At 45.2% G+C, this 20,425-nt stretch overlaps 1 protein-coding gene across 1 annotated transcript in view; it reads right to left on the reverse strand.

Moving 5' to 3' along the window:
* Positions 1-1,550: 1,550 nt before the first annotated feature.
* Positions 1,551-20,425, reverse strand: part of HCN4 (hyperpolarization activated cyclic nucleotide-gated potassium channel 4) — a 105,210-nt gene continuing 86,335 nt past the window's right edge. The window contains exons 6-8 of the mRNA XM_010571590.1: positions 19,048-19,288; positions 16,939-17,103; positions 1,551-3,130 (exon numbers count right to left, since the gene is read on the reverse strand). Of these exons, the coding sequence (XP_010569892.1) occupies positions 1,551-3,130; positions 16,939-17,103; positions 19,048-19,288 (1,986 nt within the window). The remainder of the gene's footprint in view (positions 3,131-16,938; positions 17,104-19,047; positions 19,289-20,425) is intronic.

A 20,425-nucleotide genomic window follows, 5' to 3' on the forward strand; every position in this document is an offset into this window, starting at 1 on the left:
CTCTTAGCCTAAGAAAAAAACAAAAGAGAAAGAAAGGATCAAAGTAAAAGAAAAGGAGACACTTGCTCTAGAGGTAAAGGCTATAGCTTCTCAGTGCTGTGTGCACCCAATGGCCCCTTACTGTCTTCATCCCACTTTGACTGCCTTAAATCAGGGGAGCCCAAAAAGTCCAGCTCAAGGTGCCTGCCAGGCCCCAGATGTGTCCAGTGATGCTGCAACTGCAGGGCAAGACCAAAGCCAATCAGGTGCAGGCTGTTATTGCTGGTGAAATCAAGCAAACGATTTAAATTCCCCCATCAGAGGAGAAGCATGGACCATGGCTGGCCAAATTTCTGGTCTAATCTGGTTTAATGGTATAAACATAGCTGTAAATCTGGAGAATTCTTGGCTGGGCACCAGTATTACCCTTGGTGCCTCAAAGCTCAAACTCCCCTGGGCTAAGGAGGAAGAGGGGTGGGGTGACTGCACCCCCCTTTTCGATCTTTTGCTACCCAGTTCTCTTCAAAGCAGTCAGCCCATGGACACTGAGACATTAAAATGAGAAAGGGAAGGTTAAAGTGCTGCCTCTTTCTTCATCCCTCCCCTTGCTTTGCATGCCCCAATCTGGAAGGCAGCACACACGCTTTCCAAACCATGGAGAGGTTGAAGCTTGGGCTCTTCTGCTGGCCTAGGCCAGCTGCCTGGCATGCTGGCAGAGAAACAGGACTTCTCCCACAACCCACATCCATGACACCTACAAAAATACAGAGGGGATATTCACTGCCCTCCTTGTGACTTACAAGGGATTGCTTCTTGTTCCCACAAGAGCATCAGTGGAATAAGAAAGAGAAAAGCATCTGAAGTCAGGCCCGTCCATCTCCTGGTCACCTTTATCTTCTTCAGATGGAGTCCAAACAAAAACTCAGCCCTTCTGAAATCCCTACAGGGAACTGCATTAATGAAACTCACCCCTCTTCTTGCTTCCTCTGCAACCTGCTGATCACAGGAGAAGACCTGGGAGGAAGTGAAACTATCTGATGTGCACAGTGAGCCATCCAAGTGCCCCCATATCTAGGTGCTGCGGGCCAGGTTCACAGCTGTGCAAAGCAATGCAAAGCTGAGGTCACCCAAAGCTGTTCTAAAAACACCAGCTACAGGCCTGACCTGATGTTCCCTTTTATGGCCCACGTCAACCTCGGATCTTTGTCTCAACAGGATAACCTTTTTTGGTGGCTTCTATGGCTGATCATTCATATGTTCCAGCTCAGGCACACGCCTTGTCTGTGCGTTACCTCGTTGGATTAAATTTGCTCATATCCTTTTGTTTCATGTATTAAAATATTCTATAAAATCAAGTGACCAAAAATCTATAGCTCTAAGAATACCTGGTTATCTTCTTTTTTTGTTGTTTTTCATGTGTTTTTTTGTTTGTTTCTAATCACAGTTAAACCTAAACAAAAGAAATGGAGAAAAAAAGTGGGGGTGGGGGGAGAAAAGGAAAAAATGATTCATGAAAGTCTAATCAGGAACTGAATTGCACGGCTGACATAACCAGCTCTCAGAAGGAGTCCTCACAAATTGGAGGGCAGTTTGGATCTGACAGGTTCCAGATCCCCTGTGAGCACTATGGATTCTTTCCGCCCACCAGCAGTCAGAGAAGCAGCTCCTGCAGCGCTGGCCCCAAACACCAGCGGATGCGGTAAAGAACCTGAGGACATCTGACGTGGTAAAGTCACACGCCCAGGAATTGAGCTACAAGGCTTCCCAAGAAGTCCAGTCCCTCCACCAGGAAAAGGAGAGAAGCTGGAAATGGATTCTCTAGAGGAATGAGGAGAACTTTGGCTCAGTGTCTGAGCCAGCTCTTGGGGCAAAGATGGCTGGGAAGCAGAAATCAACTTGATGTCCTGGTTCAGACGTCCCGGTGGAACAGGTGGCGTGCTCTTGGACTGCAGTATCTGCGGAGGTGGGCTGGCGGTCTGAGGCAGGAGCAGAGATCCGTGAGAGCCTGAGGCCCCGGGAGGGCCACATTGAAAAGTTCTTGTTGCCACTGGGCTCTGACTAGGAGGACTAAGGCCAGAAGGGGTGTAACAGGGAGAGGCGACACCAGACTGTTGTAGTGGAGACATGGAGGCAAAAGGTGGCCGTTCTTGGTGGAGTTGGGCTATCGTTCCAGTTAAAGATCCTAATGCATTTGGATGTGTTTGGCACAGGCCTGAGGACGGCCCACCAGAGGCCTGTGCCAGCTGGCTTAGGCTGGAGGATGGAGAGTTGGAAGAAGGAGGGGGTTGGAAGTGATTAATTCCCCCCAAAGTCCCACTGCCCGAGAGTTGCTGTAACTGTCCCCCCTGCAGTGGTCTTGTGGTGGGCTGGAACTGGTTGAGAAGACTAGGGGGTGAGTTTGATGAGAGCTGGGTGAGTGATGTTGATGGGGAGCTAGTTGTAGCTTGCTGGAAGTGCCCAAATCCACTGCTGGAAAGGGCTGGCTGCTGCTGCTGCTGCTGCTGCTGTTGCTGCTGCATGGGCTGAGCTGTACCCAAGGGTGATCCAGAAGGTGCGTGTTGGAACTGGCTCAGTCCCACTGAGGATGCACCGCTCAAACCCGGCTGGCTTGAGCCACCTGGAGGGGACCCCACCTGGAACTGGCCTAAGCTGGCGGCAGCTGAGAATCCTGCGAGCTGCTGGATGTGGAAGGAAGAGGATGAAGGGGTTTCTGCTCCTGGTGTATGCAGCTGGGATGGAGTACTGGAGGGAGAGCCAATGGCAGAAGGGCCAGTCGATGGGATTAGAGACTGAAGCCTTTTCAGCTGTCTTGGAGTCTGGTTGGATTGTTGTCCCAAGGAACCCAAGACGGACACTGGAGGACGGAAGATGGCTGTCGGGAGGCGTGGGTGGTGGGTCAGAGCTATAGCAACAGAAGTGGTGGCTGCTGCAGCTTGCAGGGGTGCCTGGATCAGTGGAGTCCAGATGACAGGGGTGGGTGTGGATGCGGCAGCGGCAGCCGCAGCAGCAGCAGCCTGGACATTGTGAGCACAGTGTGCCATCTCTCTGTCGTGCTGCACAATCTGCTGGATGATCTCATTCTCTTGGTAGTTGAAAACACCTGAATTGAGGTCATGCTGGACTTTATGCAGCAGAATGGAATTTTTCTTGCCTGTAAAGAAAGTGAAGAGAGAAAGAGTCATTCTGATATGTCAAAGTATGGGAGGCTTCCTCAAAGCTTCCTGCCAGACTTTCCTTGAATTGTTGGCACTGTCTCCCCTCCATTGTCATTATGGGATCTGTGTACAGTCTCTGTGCTCCAGCAACAAGATGACAAACATCACATCTTCTGCTTTTGTGGTATGAACAACAAGCCTCAAGATCCCATAAAAATGTGCCCGAGAGGACACATATTCTTAGTCAGACAGTAAAGCCACTTTTGATAAGTGTGGCAGACAGGTAGCAAAGCTTATGAATCTGGAGGATTCCCATTTTGCACCTTATAATCTGAACTTCCATTAGAAAAAGAGAATAAATCCCAAGGCTGCAATTTTTTTTGTGTGTTTGCAAAGGAAAACCTCAAAAATATAAGTCCAGTGAAGTCTCCTGAGTCTTCAGCTACTCTCCTTCAGCTACACCTTCTCCTCATCTGCCTCATGCAACTTGTTCGCTCTGGAGTCAAATATGTGGTTTTAGTTGAAAGGAAATTTCTCTATGAATAAGGGACAGAAGGACTTTACGTGCTGGAAAAGCTCAGCTGGCCCAAGAGACCTCAGACATGCTGAGCTACCATCTTACTTGGCCGTGCCCTTCTAGCCCCAACTTTAAGGAAAATGCAGGCTAGCAAACGTCATGTTCCAGCTGGACTTCCTAGCCTGCAGCAGAATATTAGCTCAGCGCTTTGCCTTTTCAATGGGCTGGAAAATGTGGCGTAATGAGTTTGTCTGGCCTGAGCGTGCACCTGGCACTGAAGGGATGCACTCTCCTGGACTGAAGGACAGAACCATTCAACACAGGGGGATGAGATGCTGCCAGTGATGCCCTTTCACCAGAGCACAAATGCCTTCTCAAAGGAGAGGATTTCGGCTGTGGACAGGCTCTCTGTGTAAAGGCTTTCATATCTCTGTTCTCATAACAGCACACAAATTGGTAACTGTGCCAGCATTGATTTATAAGGAGCTGGTATATGCTGATTTGAATGATTTTCTTACAAAATTAGTGTGGATAGATCCCTGTTCTTGCCTTTTCAAGGGTCCTCTATCCTGACCACATGCCAGTTTGAACTGATAACAGCACCTGCCTATGGGCTTCCTTTTCACTTTTGTTTACTGAAGCTGTTTGGATTTGAAGGGTTCAGCCTAAAAAGTTCTGTGCGTGTGTGTGTGTCTGTGTCTCTGTGTGTGCATGTGCATACCTGGCGCCCTGGTTGCGTGTCTGTACACAGCTCATTTTGTAGCTGAAGCTCAGGAGGTGAGTGTAGAAGGGTCACCTCTAGATGAGACACCAGCCAGTTTGGATCAGATCAAAAGCTGTATTAACGCTCCTCCTGAACCAAATGTATCCTCAGGCCCACACCCATTAGCAAACCTCTGCTTGGATTCAAATGTCATTTCTGCTGGTTCCTGTGTGGTCACTTCTAGTTCCTGTACAGGACCAGGGCGAACAGACAGCATCTTGCCAATTGCTGTGGATTTACAGAGCATGAGATAGCTGCAGGTATGGAATGGAGCCCTGGCTGTGGAAGGGCCTCTTTTTCTGTATTTTAACCCCCAAATCATGTCACGCTTTAAGAATTAAAGTCTGGCAGCACAGCTCACATCAATTAAGTTGCCTGCAAACAAGGGCTTGTCCATTAAACTTGTCTCCACACTTCCATGAAATCACAACTTTCAAGATAAGTCAACCGTTGTGTCCTGGGTTCAGCTGGGATAGAGTTAATTTTTTACAGGAACCTGGGAGGTGGGGGGCATAGCCGGGGCAGCTGACCTGAACTGGCCAAGGAGCTATTCCATACCATGTGACATCATGCTCAGTATATAAATGGGGAGCGGGCCGGGGGGTGGGCGCTTCTTTTCGGTGGGGGAAGTGGCAGAGCGTCGGGTCCCGGGTGGTGAGCAGTTGCACTGTGCATCACTCTTTTTGTATACTTTTTCATTAGTACCGTTGTTGTTGTTGCAATTTCTTTGTGCTGTTCCAGTAAACTGCCTTTATCTCAACCCTCGAGGTTCCAGGTTTGTTTTTTTTTTTTCTCTCCTCCGTCTTCCCCCCATCCCACCGGAGGGGGGCGGGAGGAGTGAGTGAGCGGCCGCGTGGTCCTTTGTTACCGGCTGGGCGGAAACCACGACACGTTGATATTATTGACTAAGACCACAGTATGACATTTAATTTGTCCCATACAGCATTCTAGTTTAAACTGGTGTCCTGGTTTCAGCTGGGATGTAGTTAACTGTCTTCCTAGCAGCTGGTACAGTGCTATGTTTTGAGTTCAGTATGTGAAGAATGTTGATAACACTGATGTTTTCAGTTGTTGCTCAGTAGTGTTTAGACTAGAGTCAAGGATTTTTCAGCTTCTCATGCCCAGCCAGGGCACCTGACCCAAACTGGCCAACAGTGTATTCCATACCATGTGACGTCCCATCTAGTTTAGGAACTGGGAAGTGGCGGGGCGGGGATTCGCCGCTCGGGGACTGGCTGGGTGTCAGTCGGCGGGTGGTAAGCAATTGCCCTGCGCATCATTTGTACATTTCAATCCTTTTATTACTACTGTTGTCATTTTATTAGTGTTATCATTATCATTATTAGTTTCTTCTTTTCTGTTCTATTAAATCGTTCTTATCTCAACCCAGGAGTTTTACTTCTTTTCCTGATTTTCTCCCCCATCCCACTGGATGGGGGGGGAGTGAGTGAGCGGCTGCGTGGTGCTTAGCTGCTGGCTGGGGGTAAACCACGACAACTGGTCAGCTGATAGTTTCCAACAAGGAATGGTTAAGAGTGGACTGCCATGTTGGGTAATAGTTCCCAGTAAGATTCCAGAGCAACTTCCTTTCAATCCAATACCTATACCAGTCAGATCTCAGATCTTTATGTACAGATGTGGGTACATCTCTGGGCATGGATGACATCCAGATTGTTGTTTGGGTTTTTTAGTGTATGATATATCTTTTACATCTGTAACAGATAAAAGAGTTTAAGGACATGCCTCTTACTCTAGCCAAATGTAAAATCAAACATCTGGCAGCAAAGAACTTGAACGACACTCTGAAGAGGGTAGCTGGTATCCTGGTGTTCTAAAAAGTAACTCTGAAATGGTAGAGTCTTGAATATAACTAGTTGAGTTCCAAACCTACCACCAGAAGAAGGTAAAACAATTATTGCACAAATAAGGAGGAAATTGTAAAGTAGAAGGGAGATACTAGTCACTACCACATATAATGCTAGGAAGGCATACAGTATGATGTTTTAGTTCTAGTGTCTAGCTGCAAAGCATGAAAAGGTACAGAAAATATCCACAAGAATCAGGCTTGAAAAACATCAGTGAGTAAGTACAACGTATTCAGCTTCTCTCAGAGAAGAGGTGATTTGATACCAATTTATAGGGAACTTCACAGACAAAGGAAGCTGCTAAGAACCATTCCCTTCAGTTCCCGAAGGACGCATGAGATACTGTGATTGTAGACAAGCCCACAAAAAAAAAAGAAGGAGCAATCTAACTGTAATTGTAGTTAAGCACTGGAAGAACACACTAAGGGTTTTTCCTTTACTGTACTTTTTAAAATCAAGCTTTTATCTCTTTATAAAGGACGAGGTGTGGTTCTAGCAACAGAGTGCTATGCAATAGTGCTAGGCAATTGTTCAGAGCGGGTGAAGCTTGCATTCTACAGTGGGCTGAACTGCACCATAAAACCAAACCACTAAAATACTGACAGACTTTTGATTCTGGATCTGTAACTGGTAATTTGGGATGTGTCTGTTGTGGCTAGTGGTATGGGATGCTTAATGCTTTTGTGTTTTACCTACTGCTAATCACTCCCCAAAAAAGCAGTAAGGCATATGAACTGGCCTTTCTTTTCTCACCTCGGGGAAAGATACCAGCCCTGGAAGGACACAGTCCTGAAGACAAACAGTGTTCTGAGCTGCTCATGTCATTACAGGGGCTGCAGAGCTTGTCTGCACTGGAAGTGCCTGTGTAGAATATGTATCTAATGTCTGTTTCATCATATACCAGACTGGAATAGACAGCACTGGATATCCCCTAAACAGACAGATCCTGGTTCTACCTGCTATTCATGCAGCTAGGCACACCAGAGGGAGCATGAATGTCACCTTTAAACTTAAGAGCATTTTTGCAGTGAACATACAGTGAAAGGGAGTGAATGGCACAGAGGGTTACACTGCACACACACACAGAGTAATTTCCACCTGGTATCTACCAGAAACATATACGCACTCACAAACAAGAGCTGCTTAAACAGAAACAGAAATACTACCTGCTCCAAGTCTGGAGAGAAGGACCAACCTATCTAAATAAAATTGACAGATAAGAGAGAATCTGGCCAGCACACTTGAGTTAAAGACGGAGTCGGACTGCAGGTTTGTAATCATTCTCTTTCTGGAGTTGAAGGTACAAATCCCAGCATGGGGAATCTGTAGCTATCTTGCATGACTGCAAGGTCAGGATGTGAATGGGAGATGGCATGCTGAGTTCAAAGCAGACAGGCAAAAAAAGCCACCTTACCACATCTGCTTTCTTGATAACAGACTGTAGCAAAACCAGTCTGAGGAGGAATGGCTAGGGGTAGAAGAAGGAGAAACAGTAGATGTTGCTAGTGCAGCTTTCCAAAAAGCTAAATACCAGGAACTGCTCTATGTTTCCATCATTACACCTCATCTCAATCTTTTAATTCCATGTGACCTGTCTTTGGCTTCTGATTTGCTTGTCTGTGCTTGAATAGCCTGCAATTTTCAATGCTGCCCTCAATTCAAATGAGAACCCATAGCGATGTTAATCAGAGCTGCACGGATGAATTGAGGGAACTGATGTTTTCATAACCGGAGCTCTTGAAAACACAGAAAGAGCTGAACAGTAGACTCCGATTTCCTTGGCAGAGCACTAAATAGAGAATATGCTAACATTTTCCAAACATGCAGACTATTTACTGGAAAATGGTTTGATCAAAGCTCCTTAAATTTGTGTCAAATTGATAAAATAGTTCCAGCAAAAACCTTGGAATTTTTTTTTTTTAAACATAACATTTCAGTTTTCCTTTGAAATTACATTACACTTTAATGTTTTCCTGACCCCAACTTGAATGTATCAACTGTTTCATTAGATCAAATTTTTCTTTTCTGTTTTGCCAAGAAAGTCTCAAATTTCTGCTCCAGATCATTTAAAAAATTACTGAAAACATTCTTTCAGTTATTGAAGGGGAGAAGAATTTTTCAAAATCATTTTTCAAAATTGTAATTGGTTAGCAAACTGAAAAATTAATTGGTTCCACCATTCTAATTAATTGCATCATTTACATGATGATTCCACACACCAATATGTCTTATTAGCTGCTTCTGGAGAAAATCCTCCTTCCAACCAGCACCAGATGAGAACAGGCACACAGCAGAGTCCTGGTGGGACAAAGACATTTTCCTGGCAGGTCTGACTAAGGTCCTGCATGAAACATAAGCCAGCAGTGGAATGAGGCAGTAGGAGCAAGTTTGCTTGGGCCAGTGGTTCTGAGATTATTTCTCATCATCATCTTATTTATGAAATTGCTTCAGTTTCAAATTCATTTTTCCTGCTCTGGATTTACTGTCACAGCACCTGCCTCAAAAGGAGAGCAGAAAAGACAGCAATCAGAGGACTAAAAGGCTGATTAGTTTGGCTCTGTGTAACCCTAATTGAAATTATGTTCTGCAGCTCACAGCTACATTCAGTGAACCGCAATAGAGTCCTGTGTTGTTGCTAACCCAATGAGAAGCTTCATTAGGAGAAAGGAAAAGGGACTCCTGTTTCCCCTTCAATCTAATCACAGCGGCACGGAGGCTGTATGTACAGAGTTTCTCCTTCTATGTTGTTTATCCCACAAAAATTACAGTGCTGAGCTGAGTCTAAGGTACTGAGATAAACAATCCACACCAGCATTTCTCCTAAACCCAAAAGCACTATACAAATTTACTGAGGTGCCATGGAACTGGCATAGGAGCCATCTGCAACCGCCTCATGCACCAACTCCCCACCCTTGCTTCCTCTGAGGTAGCTCAAGGCCCCTTACCTTTTCTACAGAGGAGAAAGAAGCTGCCTTGGGTTTCTGCAGGGCAAGTGGTGTGCGACAACCTGATGAAGGGAGGACTGGGTGGCTCCCAAGCAGCCACTTGGACTGGATGTGCGCCTGAAGAGGACTGAGGGACAGTTAAACTAATGGAGCTACAGAAGCACAGTCAGTTAAAGGACTTAAGACTATAAGGTCTCCATGGCACAACTGACTTTTTTGTTTTCTTTGTACAGCTCGTAACACAATATGATCTTTCCCCATAGTTGGGCAAAAATAAGTATCATCAATGGCGTGCTCTGGGTTCGAAAACCTCCCTATTTTCCTCATGGCAACAATAGGCTAAATACAGGGGGAAAAGGAAGATATTTAGAGCCTAGAAGATGTTCATAGCAAAGCTACTGGTGCTTTGAAGTGGAGTGGGGTATGTAAAATTATGGAAACTAAGCAAATAGATGTTGCTCCCTTAATAAAGAATTGCAAAGTCAGATTTTCCTCAACTGTAGATAGCACACAAAAGAAGAGGGAGAAAGGCTCATGTGATTTCATAAAAGGAGCCAGCACTCAACAATAATACTTCTATCAAATAATCAAAATTAGCCTTCTGTTGTTAAAATTCTGCACAGACACAGGGGAAATTAGCTGTGACTTTCTGTTCATTTCTCTTTTCAGTTCTGTCTAAGCCCACTGGCTGCAGTTTAAGAATTCAGGTCACTAAATTGCTTTCTGAATTTACATGTATTTGAAATAATCTCACTTTATTAGGCTGGTTTATGCCCTGGCCTGCTGTCAAAAGTGGCTGCCCCCCTGCCACATGGTTACTTCTTTCCAGTCTTCGCTTCTTACTATTCATACGACTGGGTACTAAACACCCTGCTTGGATCACTGGTTGCAGCAAAGGGCTCACAGCACATTGCAGCTTTGAAGGCAGTCTTTGCCCTCCCTCACCTATGGGTTGCTTGTGTCCTGAGCTGGTCTCCTGTGGTAATTCAGCTTGCTGCCATTGTCCCCAGAGGGGCAATACAGGCAAAGAAACCCTGGACATACTCAATAACTGGCAGTTTGCCACAGCTGCTTCTGTGCCCCAGGGGAACTCTTCTGCACTGGCACTATATTGGTTGGAAGGTCTCGCTGCACCAGCTCTTGCCACTGTCTTAAGAATCCGTGTATATAGATAAATTAGCTGGAACAGAGATTTCAAAATAATTCTTAACTCCCAGTATATGTGCTCTTTTCCTGTTCAAGCCTGATTTTCTCTCAAATGTAAGTTAACCCACACTGAACTGTTATTAACTGTCATGTAAAGGTTTCTGCTCAGACTTGAAGTAGCTCTTGGAAGCAAAGCAAAGCCAGCTGGATCAACTCTAAGAGCATCCACAGAGGAGTTCAGCGCACTTAACAAATCTGCTCTAGAAACTAATTCAAATTAACTTTGCTGAGAGCCTGGCTGTGTAAATACATTACAAACTGGATGTGCAGTTCTTGATGAACTAACTGCTCTGCAGTAGTTGCTATTTGTGTGCTCTTACGCCGTACGTACAAGGCAGCACCCACCTGCATACTGCAGTTTCATTTCTCTCTTGCTACAGCTGTATCCTTTGAACTCTGGTGGTACATATAAAGTACTAACAGTATCTCCTTCTCCCCTGCTCTGTCCTCTGCAAGCCTATGTAGAGTTACACCTGTACACAGGGGTTTTATTGCAGGAAAGCTAAATACCAAAGTGAAAGGGAAATAAATTTTATCAGTGTAGAGCCCATTGTACTGGGGAGGTTAGCTGAATCTCTCTTCTTACTACCATCTTAACAAACAATAATGAGTTCAAAAATTTAAAATGGACAATTCCCTATCTTTCCAAGTGGAGGTCTTCCCTCCCTGTACAGCTCAGGCCTGCCAGTGATTGCTTCTACTCTCCCATAAACCAAATACATATCTTCCAAAATATGAAAAACACATAACTTTAACTGGGCCAAACTGCTGTATGTCAAATGATACAAAGTGAATAATGTTATCTGATGAATCTCGTGACAGTTAAACAAAACTTAAAATAAATTAAGCTCTTCCCTCACACTCTTCACATTTATGCCCATCATACAGAGCTTTGCAGAAAAAAAAAATTTGAATATATAGAGCTATATAGAGCAAACTGTTTGTGAATATCCATGAACGGGTGTAAGAATTGTGTACTTCTGGAGTGTCTGTGATGCCCTGTGCTGCCTGAAGCATGGTGTCCTGGCTGTTACTTATCGCTGGAGACTGAAGCCAAAGAGCTGCTTTCTCCTCAAGTGGCTTCTGTCTGGGGCCAAAGCTCCTGCACTCAATTCTCAGTGCCCTACTGGAGCTGACAGCTGTGACAGGGACAGATTCTGGAAGACTCTGATCATTCTGGCACTGTTTTTCTATCAGTTGTGTGCTTTGCAGTGTGGTCTGGTTGCAGATTGCTACTGGACTACCTTCAAGGCAGCAAAAGTCCCCTGAGTCTAGAGGTGTGGTTGGTAAGCAGATCCTACTTCGTGTAATCAAAGAAGGGGTTGAAATTTCTAAAGGTGTTGGAATGATAAAATGTTATCCGAACAGGTGTTTTATTTTGATGCAGATAGCAAAGAGCTGTGGCCATGGCTCTCTAAATATAAAAGGAATTGGGTAACTTGGGGGACACATAGAGATGGGGCACAAATATATTGTTATCTCCTACAACTCCCCTAACTCTCTCACTTCAGCTTAATGTCTGCCAGCTAGCCAACTACCCGTTTGTAGTACTAGTGACTCCTGCCTAGAAGACCAAAATTCCCAGAGAACTTGTACCCTGCAAGGTAGGTATTGCTTGGAATAAACTGATGTGACCAAGGTCATTTACAAAGTCAAAGACAGGTCTCTTGAGATCTCATCACCACCCCCACTGTCTCTTCTATTGGGGTGTCTTAGGCTTTATTTTCCTTCTAGAGTTGCATGAGAAATGGCACTTCATATTCAGGTGAACAGGGTTGCCAGTTTGCCTTAATTAAACTGAAGTAATTAGCATTCACTCATGGCTGGTGAATTGCTGATATCTTTCCCTAGGCTAAATAGAAAATACCCTGAGTCTGGGCCTTTACTTCCAAATAAAAAGAAATTAAAATATTCAATTCCTGCTTAAGTCCAAGCTTCTACCCTGCATATCTGTGCTAGATAGTGTTTCCAGGGTGTGATTCACCTAAGCCATTTTAGATAGCCACCTTAGGAGACGACGAATCACACTCTAAATGCCTTTTTCTCTCTGCTGACTATAAAAGTCAGATTCATATCTCCACATTGTAGTGTTGGAAATGATGGGAGAGGATTTCAAGTCAGAGGAATACACATAGTGGTATTTGAACTTTGATTCCTCATAGACAGTTATGTTCGTGGGTTATTCAGGTGATGAGAGAGGACACAACACAGGACAACCTGTGTTATCTCTTGTCAGCCACTGATACCCTCACCTGCTCAGTACTTGGATAAGATTCCACCTCCTTAAAGGGCGGACAGAGTTCAATGTGATTTTGAAATAAAGCTTTCTCCCAAAGCACACACACTCTAGCATTGTACACCTGGGCCACAGGAACTTTTATCCTTACATCACCTGTGCCTGTATCAGCAGCCTCAAATAAGAAGCATATATACACACACACACACATATATATATAGTCTTATGACCAAATCTGCTTGCTCATCTCACATGTGCAGCTCTTTGGGGGTTACTCACTTGTGTACAGTAAACAAATTTGGGACTACAGTGTGGATACAGTGTAAAATTTATGCTGAGTACATATGGTTTTATTTATACACATTTCAGTCCGTTTCATTTACTCATATGGTCTTGCACAGCACCTGCCGCAAGGGAGTAAGCAGCTAAGAAGGATTCAAAGACCAAGCTCCACCTTTGTTAGCATTATTTTCCCTGTAGAAGAGATGAGGAACTGAGGCACAGAGCAAAGGCATGACAAGGACAAACAGTGAATCTGTGACAAAGCTTGGCACAGATCCCAGATCTTCTCATTCACAGTTCACCTAGCCTAACACAGGCCAGCCCTTCCTCTGAGGCAGCAGATCCCAGAGTATTAGTCATGACCTAGACAAGCAGGGTTGCAAACCCAACAGGATTTCAATTGCAGAAGTGTGATCACGAGCTGACAAAGAGGGTGCCCCATCAAAAAGTTTGGGAACAGCTATTTTTGTGGCTTGTTTATATGACAAAGCTTTTAAAACTTCTACCACTATAATATCTTTGAACAGACACTCTTGTACCCCAATAATACTATATAATGATATTTAGAGACTGGTATTGTGTTGTCTTAGCTTTTCATTGTTTTTTCAGCATCTGCAATGCCTGGAGGAAATGCAAGGCACTTTTAATTCTGGGTTAACTGGGATCCTTGTATCAAAACATATGCAACTGGCATTCAAAATGTATGCATTTCAAACTACGTGGTGAAAAATTCCTGATGAAAATGAAAAAATAACTTCCTCTGGCTTTAAGTATGCTTTTAGCTCTCACCAGTGACCTCGATATGGATGGTAAGCAACCTTATGACAGACGTTTATGGTATTTGTTACACGACAACGAACAATGGAAAATAACTGTCCCCCAATATTTTTTGAATGCAGCAGTGAATTTTGATTCGACAATATTCACGACCCATATTGTATTTACTTTCAATGACCATTTGAGCAGTTGTGTTTTACAAGTGCAAATACTTATGAAAATATCATTTTAAGCTTCAATGGTCACTGAAACCTAGTTTCAAAGCCAGTCAGGACAGAATGATGCGACTTACGTAACTGACACACCACAAACTGGGACGATTCACAAATGCTTGTCAGACAAAGAATTACTCACTGGAGAAATGAACAAATTATTTCAACACACAAATACTACAAAAAAATTTACAGCTTGGTCAAGAACAAGAAAAAAGAGGGAGATTTAATCAGTGATAAAATTATCATTAATCAGTGATCAGCCTAATTTCCTTGAGCCTCAATCTTCAAGGCCGTTAGGCATGTGATATTCTGCAGGTTGAGGAGTTCTTTAGTCTGAAGTTTCTCAGAGAGCAGAGTTAAGCAGGGACACAAATCTTTGTAGAATCCCAGCCTTAGTCAATTCATGGAGACTAATCCCTTCCAGTCTTTAAAGAGCTCTTGCAAGTGCAGAATACCTGGGAAACTTCTTTCCCAGCCATGCATGGCACAGGCAGGATGCCAATATCAATTGCCATTAACAACAGAGGTTACAAGGATACATCAACATGCTCTTTGCCCAGCGATAAGTGTAGCTGACAGCTCCCTGGGGGGCTGTGCCCTCCATGCTGCTGCACTGCCATCTACCAGCAGGAAGCGATGGGGGCACGCAGATCACGGTGCATCTGCCCCTCCCCTTCCCCTCTGCCTAGCCACAGGCTTTCAAACTGCATTTGCTCCGCAAAGTGAATGCCTCGTCGCACCTCCAGTCAACCAGTACTGCTCCTGTTGCTTCAAGGGATGAGATGAGGTCTTATGTTCTCATCCTGTCTCCCTGCTGCCTAGACAACCCTAGACCATGCTTTCCAAATCCTCCATATAGCAGGTAATCCTGTAACCATCTCTCCAGTCACTGTGACTGGATGGACTGAGATTTTTCTCCCTGCTCTCTTGATTCCTCACTGCACAGGGGGAATACAGGATGGATCTTATCCTAGTACCAGAATAGTGACAGAGCCCTCTGAATCATTTCATGTACTCAGTGAGGCATGGGCTTCTCAAGGACATGTTTCATCTGGGTAGAAGGGAGTTAGTGAATGCACCACTGACTTGGAAAGATGCTCCCATTTGCTTTCATCTTGTGTATAGATCCCGAGCTGAATATAACAGGAACCAAAAATATGGTCCTGCTTCTGTTCATACCTGCCTTTTATGAACTGCTGTTCCTTAACTTCAGTCCTCTAGAATAATCCCTCTACTTTCAGAGAGAGTCTCAGCAGAATGCAGTAATCTTGCCTTCCCTAAAAAGTCATATGCTGTTACACAGCTACTGCACTGCCCTTTCTGGATGGTGCATGTTTCAGGGGAAGGTGAAGAAATGCCTTATTTATAAAGACAGGGATTTCCATGGGACCTGCCAATTTCAGTAGGGTGTGCATAACTCCCTTAGGCTCTTTGGGGAAATTCCAGCCAAAGAGCTTGGGCACAAGGGCATTGGAAAGTGCTACAAAGATGCTATTTTGCAATAGTAGAGGATCTAAAGTTGAGAGAACAGGCAGCTCTCAAGTCTGATTGCCAGGGAAACAAGGGTAGCACTAGGATTTTCAATGTACAACTCTGAAGGTCTCTGCCTTTTATATGGCGTAGGGACTAATGTTGTCTTAGGTCAGCAGAATGGCAAAAGGAGGGGAGGACAATGCCCGAGCTCTGCACCAAAGGGCCTGTTATTCCAGTTGCTCTGTGTCACCTTCTGACCTTATGTTGACATTTTGCAGCTGTCTGTGGAAGGGAATTCCTCCTAAGGGAAGAAGTGTGTGAGGTTCTTCATGCTGGTTCAGAATTTTCCATGAATTTTAGTTACGTGTGCAGTGGCACACAGAGCAAAAGACAAGAACCACAGGATGCCCTGCCCACCTATATACACAGTCACAGAGAGCATCAGACGAGGAAGCTGAGCAGCACTGACCACCTAAAGCTGAAGAATCTGAGATAAGTCAAGCTGGCCCATCCCTGCTTGCACCTCACATTACATTTTCTTAGCAGTTTGTACAGTCTAATTTAAATAACTCAAATGATAGGACTATTGCCACTTACACTAGGGCCTCATTAGCATGGGCTTTGCCAAACTCTACATATTTAGCTCATAACCTTTTCCTCAGGGGTCACACTTTCTGATTTGCAGCAGGTAATGAGATGCACAGAATACAATGTTCCTGGCATGAAAAGCCCCAGAGGCACTGCACCCCTTGCTGGGATGCCAGCTTATTCCCTACCCCCCTCACCCCATTATCCTCCTCACCTTCTGCATTATACTCAGACCTGCACTGACTTTTTTGGTTTTGAAAAGCAATGAAATGCATGCAGTTTTAAGAGATGTATAATAAGAAGCTAAAGAAGTTAGACTGGGACTCTGAATGCTCAGTCCTCAGCTCTGCAAAGACTTCTTGCATGACCTTGCATAAGTTACTTAATCTCTCTGTGTTAAACATCTCTGGTTGTGACCAAGGAATGTTATCCTGGTCTTCTTTAGTTAGACAAGGATGTTTGCAGCACACGTTACGTCTCCCACAGGATGGGAGAGCATCCTGGGATGGGTCACTCTAAGCTATAACAATCCAGTTATACCCTTTGGTTAATTGTGTTTACTTTGGGCTGCTGGAGGTTAGGTTTTTATCAATTGTGTATTCATACATTCTGAGCTGAAATTAAAAATCTAGTGAATTCATCACCATGGCCCTGATGGCCTCAGATTGCAGATCTGGGTTCTTCAAAAAGACCTCTTGAAAACAAATGGAAGCAGGAGCTGGCAGAAATGTGTATGTGTGAGAGAGAAAGTGAGAGAAGGATGTGGATTTAACTGGTTGTGAATGGGGCTCCTTGTAGGAGCTGAAGTCAGGCAAGGAAAGACAGGCTGGGATCTCCTTCAGTTCACAACTCCAGCAAAGGAACTAAGGACCAAGCCTGGAGATGGGGTACCAAGGCAGCAGGTAGTGGGAGGGAGACCCTCGCACCTTCTACTTACCAATTCTGTCCAGCCTGTCAAGAGCCACGGTTTCAAAAGCTCGCCGCATCATGGGATACTCTTCCAGCACTTCGTTGAAGTTGTCTACTGAGAGGGAGTAGAGCCGGCAGTAGGTATCAGCTCGCACGCTGGCTGTGCGCCGCCCACGGGTCAGCAGGCAAATTTCTGTAAAGAAAGACCCAGCCTGAGAACGCGGGGATAGACACCATCACCCCTGCGATACGAGACCTGGCACTGTAACTCACAGGCAGTCCTGCCTGCCACCCAGCCTCCTCTCTAGCTAGACTCTACCTGCTCTCCCACTGAAAACATGAACAGTGGTAATATTCTGCATATGCAGTAACATTTAAAAATACCAGGGGGCTCAGTTGTGGCAGCTGCTATTCACAATTGCACCTCAGGGATTCTGCAGATCTAATTAGCCAGACAAGTTTTGTTATGGTGGATTACCAAAGATATCATTTGTGCATTCAAACTGGAGAAGCCATCTTTCTCCAGCTCCTCGTGGGCACTGGGAGCAGAAGGTGAAGCCGTGCTCTCATTGAAGCTCTCTCCCTAGATTTGCAGGAAAGGCTCTGGGCTGACCTGTGGCTTTGATGCCTGGTAGTAATTTTGATCCCCACACTCAGAACGTTTGTTTTATCAAAGTTTTCAAAGTTTTCTGTAGTTATGCCACAAGCGTACAGATTGCCAGGGAAAGCCAAGTTAGTGACACCTACTAACTCTTGGTGTATTTACACTGCAGTCTTCCACTCCTAGGAGGATGCTCAGCAGGTTACAGAACAGAAAGCCCTTGATCCTACCATAAATGCCTGACTTGGGCACAGATGCTCCCTGAACACTCAGCGGAGAGCTCCCAAGTCCTGATTTTCCACTGATTACACACAGAGTACAGGCAGCTAAGACAGGCGCTTAAAGACAGATGGTGTGACCTAAAGACTGACAGCACTCTTCTCTGTGCTGTATGTTGGGTGTCAATCCACCAGCACCATTCTCAGGATTCATTCTGGGTCTACCCCAAAGCACCAGTATAGCAGCACTGCAAGGTTCTAAGTGCATTATTAGGCTGCTTTCCTAAGGAAATGATGCTTCTGAGACCATGCCATGTGTGTGAGGAGTTGTGTGTATGGTATCTAAACCACATTGAATGTCATGGGCAATTTTAATCAAATCTGTCAGAGTCAGGGTATCGTGACTCCAGCCCTGTAACTTCAAACTGACCCAACTTGTCAGGGACATGCAAAATCCTTGTATTCCAGGTAGGTGCAGACAAGTTGTTTCACAGGAACTAAGAGTCTAAGAAGAGTGTATGAAAAGCATGATAGGGATTTTCTAATAGAGAAAAGGCCTTATAGAAGGGAAGGAAAGGCAGGTTTCATTCTGCCACCTCTCAGTAGGTCATTAATGTACCACAGTACATTCAGTGCTTGTTCTGAAACATGCATCTACCAGAGAACTGCCTGTCTTGGGCTGTCAGTGAGGTCTCTACGGGGCTCTGATAAGAGGGGTGTCTCTGTGTTACTCATAAGAGCAATATCCTAAATCTTCTCTTACGGTCTTTTCTGACCTCATGCTAGTTTCACTGTTCCAGAGTTCTGCTGCTGATACATTATGCCTGCCTACTGACCTTCACAACATTTTGCTGAGCCACAGGCTGGGGAGATGATGGACTATGTTTTTTTCCTCCATGTTCACACAGTACCTCGTATGATAGATGCCAGACAGTAGGACTAGGCAACACTATAAATGTGCTTGGAGAATTGAGAACGCTCCATTTTTTTTATTTAGGTTCTCAGCTTCACAGATCTGTCAGTTTGCTTGAGGCAAAAAGAAATGAACCTACAAGAAATAAATTTCTCTTCTCCGTTTTGTTATTATTTATTATCTACCCTCCTACACTGCCTACAAGTCCCAGTCACCTCCCATTGCGCAATTTATTATATGGGAAGCTGCAAGACAGGTGAGATGAACAGAGATGGAGGATGGAGGCGGAGGTGCCTGGGGTATCAGTTCCACATGCTGCCATCCCTGTGCGTCCAGGACAAGTTAAGAAACGTATGAGCAATAGCAGTGGGTATCGCTGTGTAAGGTTGATTGACTAACACGCACCTCCGAAGTAGGAGCCATCTGCCAGCTTGGTCTCCTTGTTGCCTTTGGTGAGGACGCTCACCACCCCGTGCTGGATGAAGTACATCTTCTTGCCAATGGTGCCCTCCCGGATGATGTAATCCCCTGGCTGAAACACCTCGAACCGCAACTTGGTCAACATGGATGTCACAAAGTTGGGATCTGCATTGGCAAAGAGGGGCATGGAGGCAACCAGCTTCCGGCAGTTGAAGTTTATGATTTCCTGACCATGATGTGATGCAAAAGAGAGAGAGAGAAAGAGAGAGTGGGAAGGGGGAGAAAAGATGGGACAGGGAGCAGAAAAGACACACACATATGTTTAGTCAACATCTAATAGCCTTTGAAGATGCCCCACTTAACCTCTACATTACAAAGTGGGGAAAAGCAAATTGCTGTTCCCTTAGTCTGGCTCCCCCAGTGCAGGCTGGAATGGGCTTCCAGATGCTCAGAGCATGTAGCAGTGCAAGCTGAAGCTGACAGCTTGGCACCATGCCTCACTGCTTTCCTTCATATGCTTTCTCTCTGAGCAGGGACAATACCCCCCAACCTCCCAAATACACACAATATACCTCTTTCTGCAGGAAACCTTGGACTGTGAGAGAAGTGCATAGCACTGGTGAAATGCTGTATGAAAAAGCCCAGGGCTCCTCTCTGGGAAAATGTTATAACTCACCTTGGCAGCCCTACGTTCTCTGTTGCCCTTGCTTGTCAATGAGATATTAAACAGCACAAATGTGCCAGGGTGCTTAGAGAAAGAATTATCCTGGGCAGATGGGGACAGGGTCAAGAGAGGGGAGGGAGAGGTGCCCAGCAGTCACTGGGGCATGGGCTGGATCATCAACCTCAGATGAAGAAAACCCAATTCAGCTGTTCAGCTGTCATATAGCAGACAGGGACTGTGCCTCCTCCTGTGGCTTGGGGTCACCTGGAGGGTATGACAGCACTTTCCACTGCACAGGAGCTGCTCTGTGCCATGTCAGCTCAGACTCAGAAAGCGGCAGAAAGCGATACTGAGTAAATCACCTCAGCAAAATGCTCCACAGCCAAGCAGGGAGGGAGCATCTGGATGACTGGAGCAAGAAGAAAGAGAGCTGGGGAAGCATCTGTCTCCTCCTCACCGGGATTCTTTTCAGGTTTTCCCTTTGAGACTTCAGCAGAACTAGTTTTAAAATATGACTGGTAGATCCTCAGTTCTTCTCTCTCCTATGGAGGTACATTACTGGGGGGAGGAAGACAGAAGGAAGACCGCTTCTAGTGCTTGTGGGTGACACTGGAGGCATATACTAAGGAGAACCTGCACTGCTAGGATTCAGCTAGGGAAGGGGGTTTTCTGTAAATACTCCTTTGAAGAGTGGGCCCT

This window comes from Haliaeetus leucocephalus, unplaced genomic scaffold, assembly GCF_000737465.1.
Source record: "Haliaeetus leucocephalus isolate CR32 unplaced genomic scaffold, Haliaeetus_leucocephalus-4.0 Scaffold339, whole genome shotgun sequence".
Classification (NCBI taxonomy): Eukaryota; Metazoa; Chordata; class Aves; order Accipitriformes; family Accipitridae; genus Haliaeetus; species Haliaeetus leucocephalus.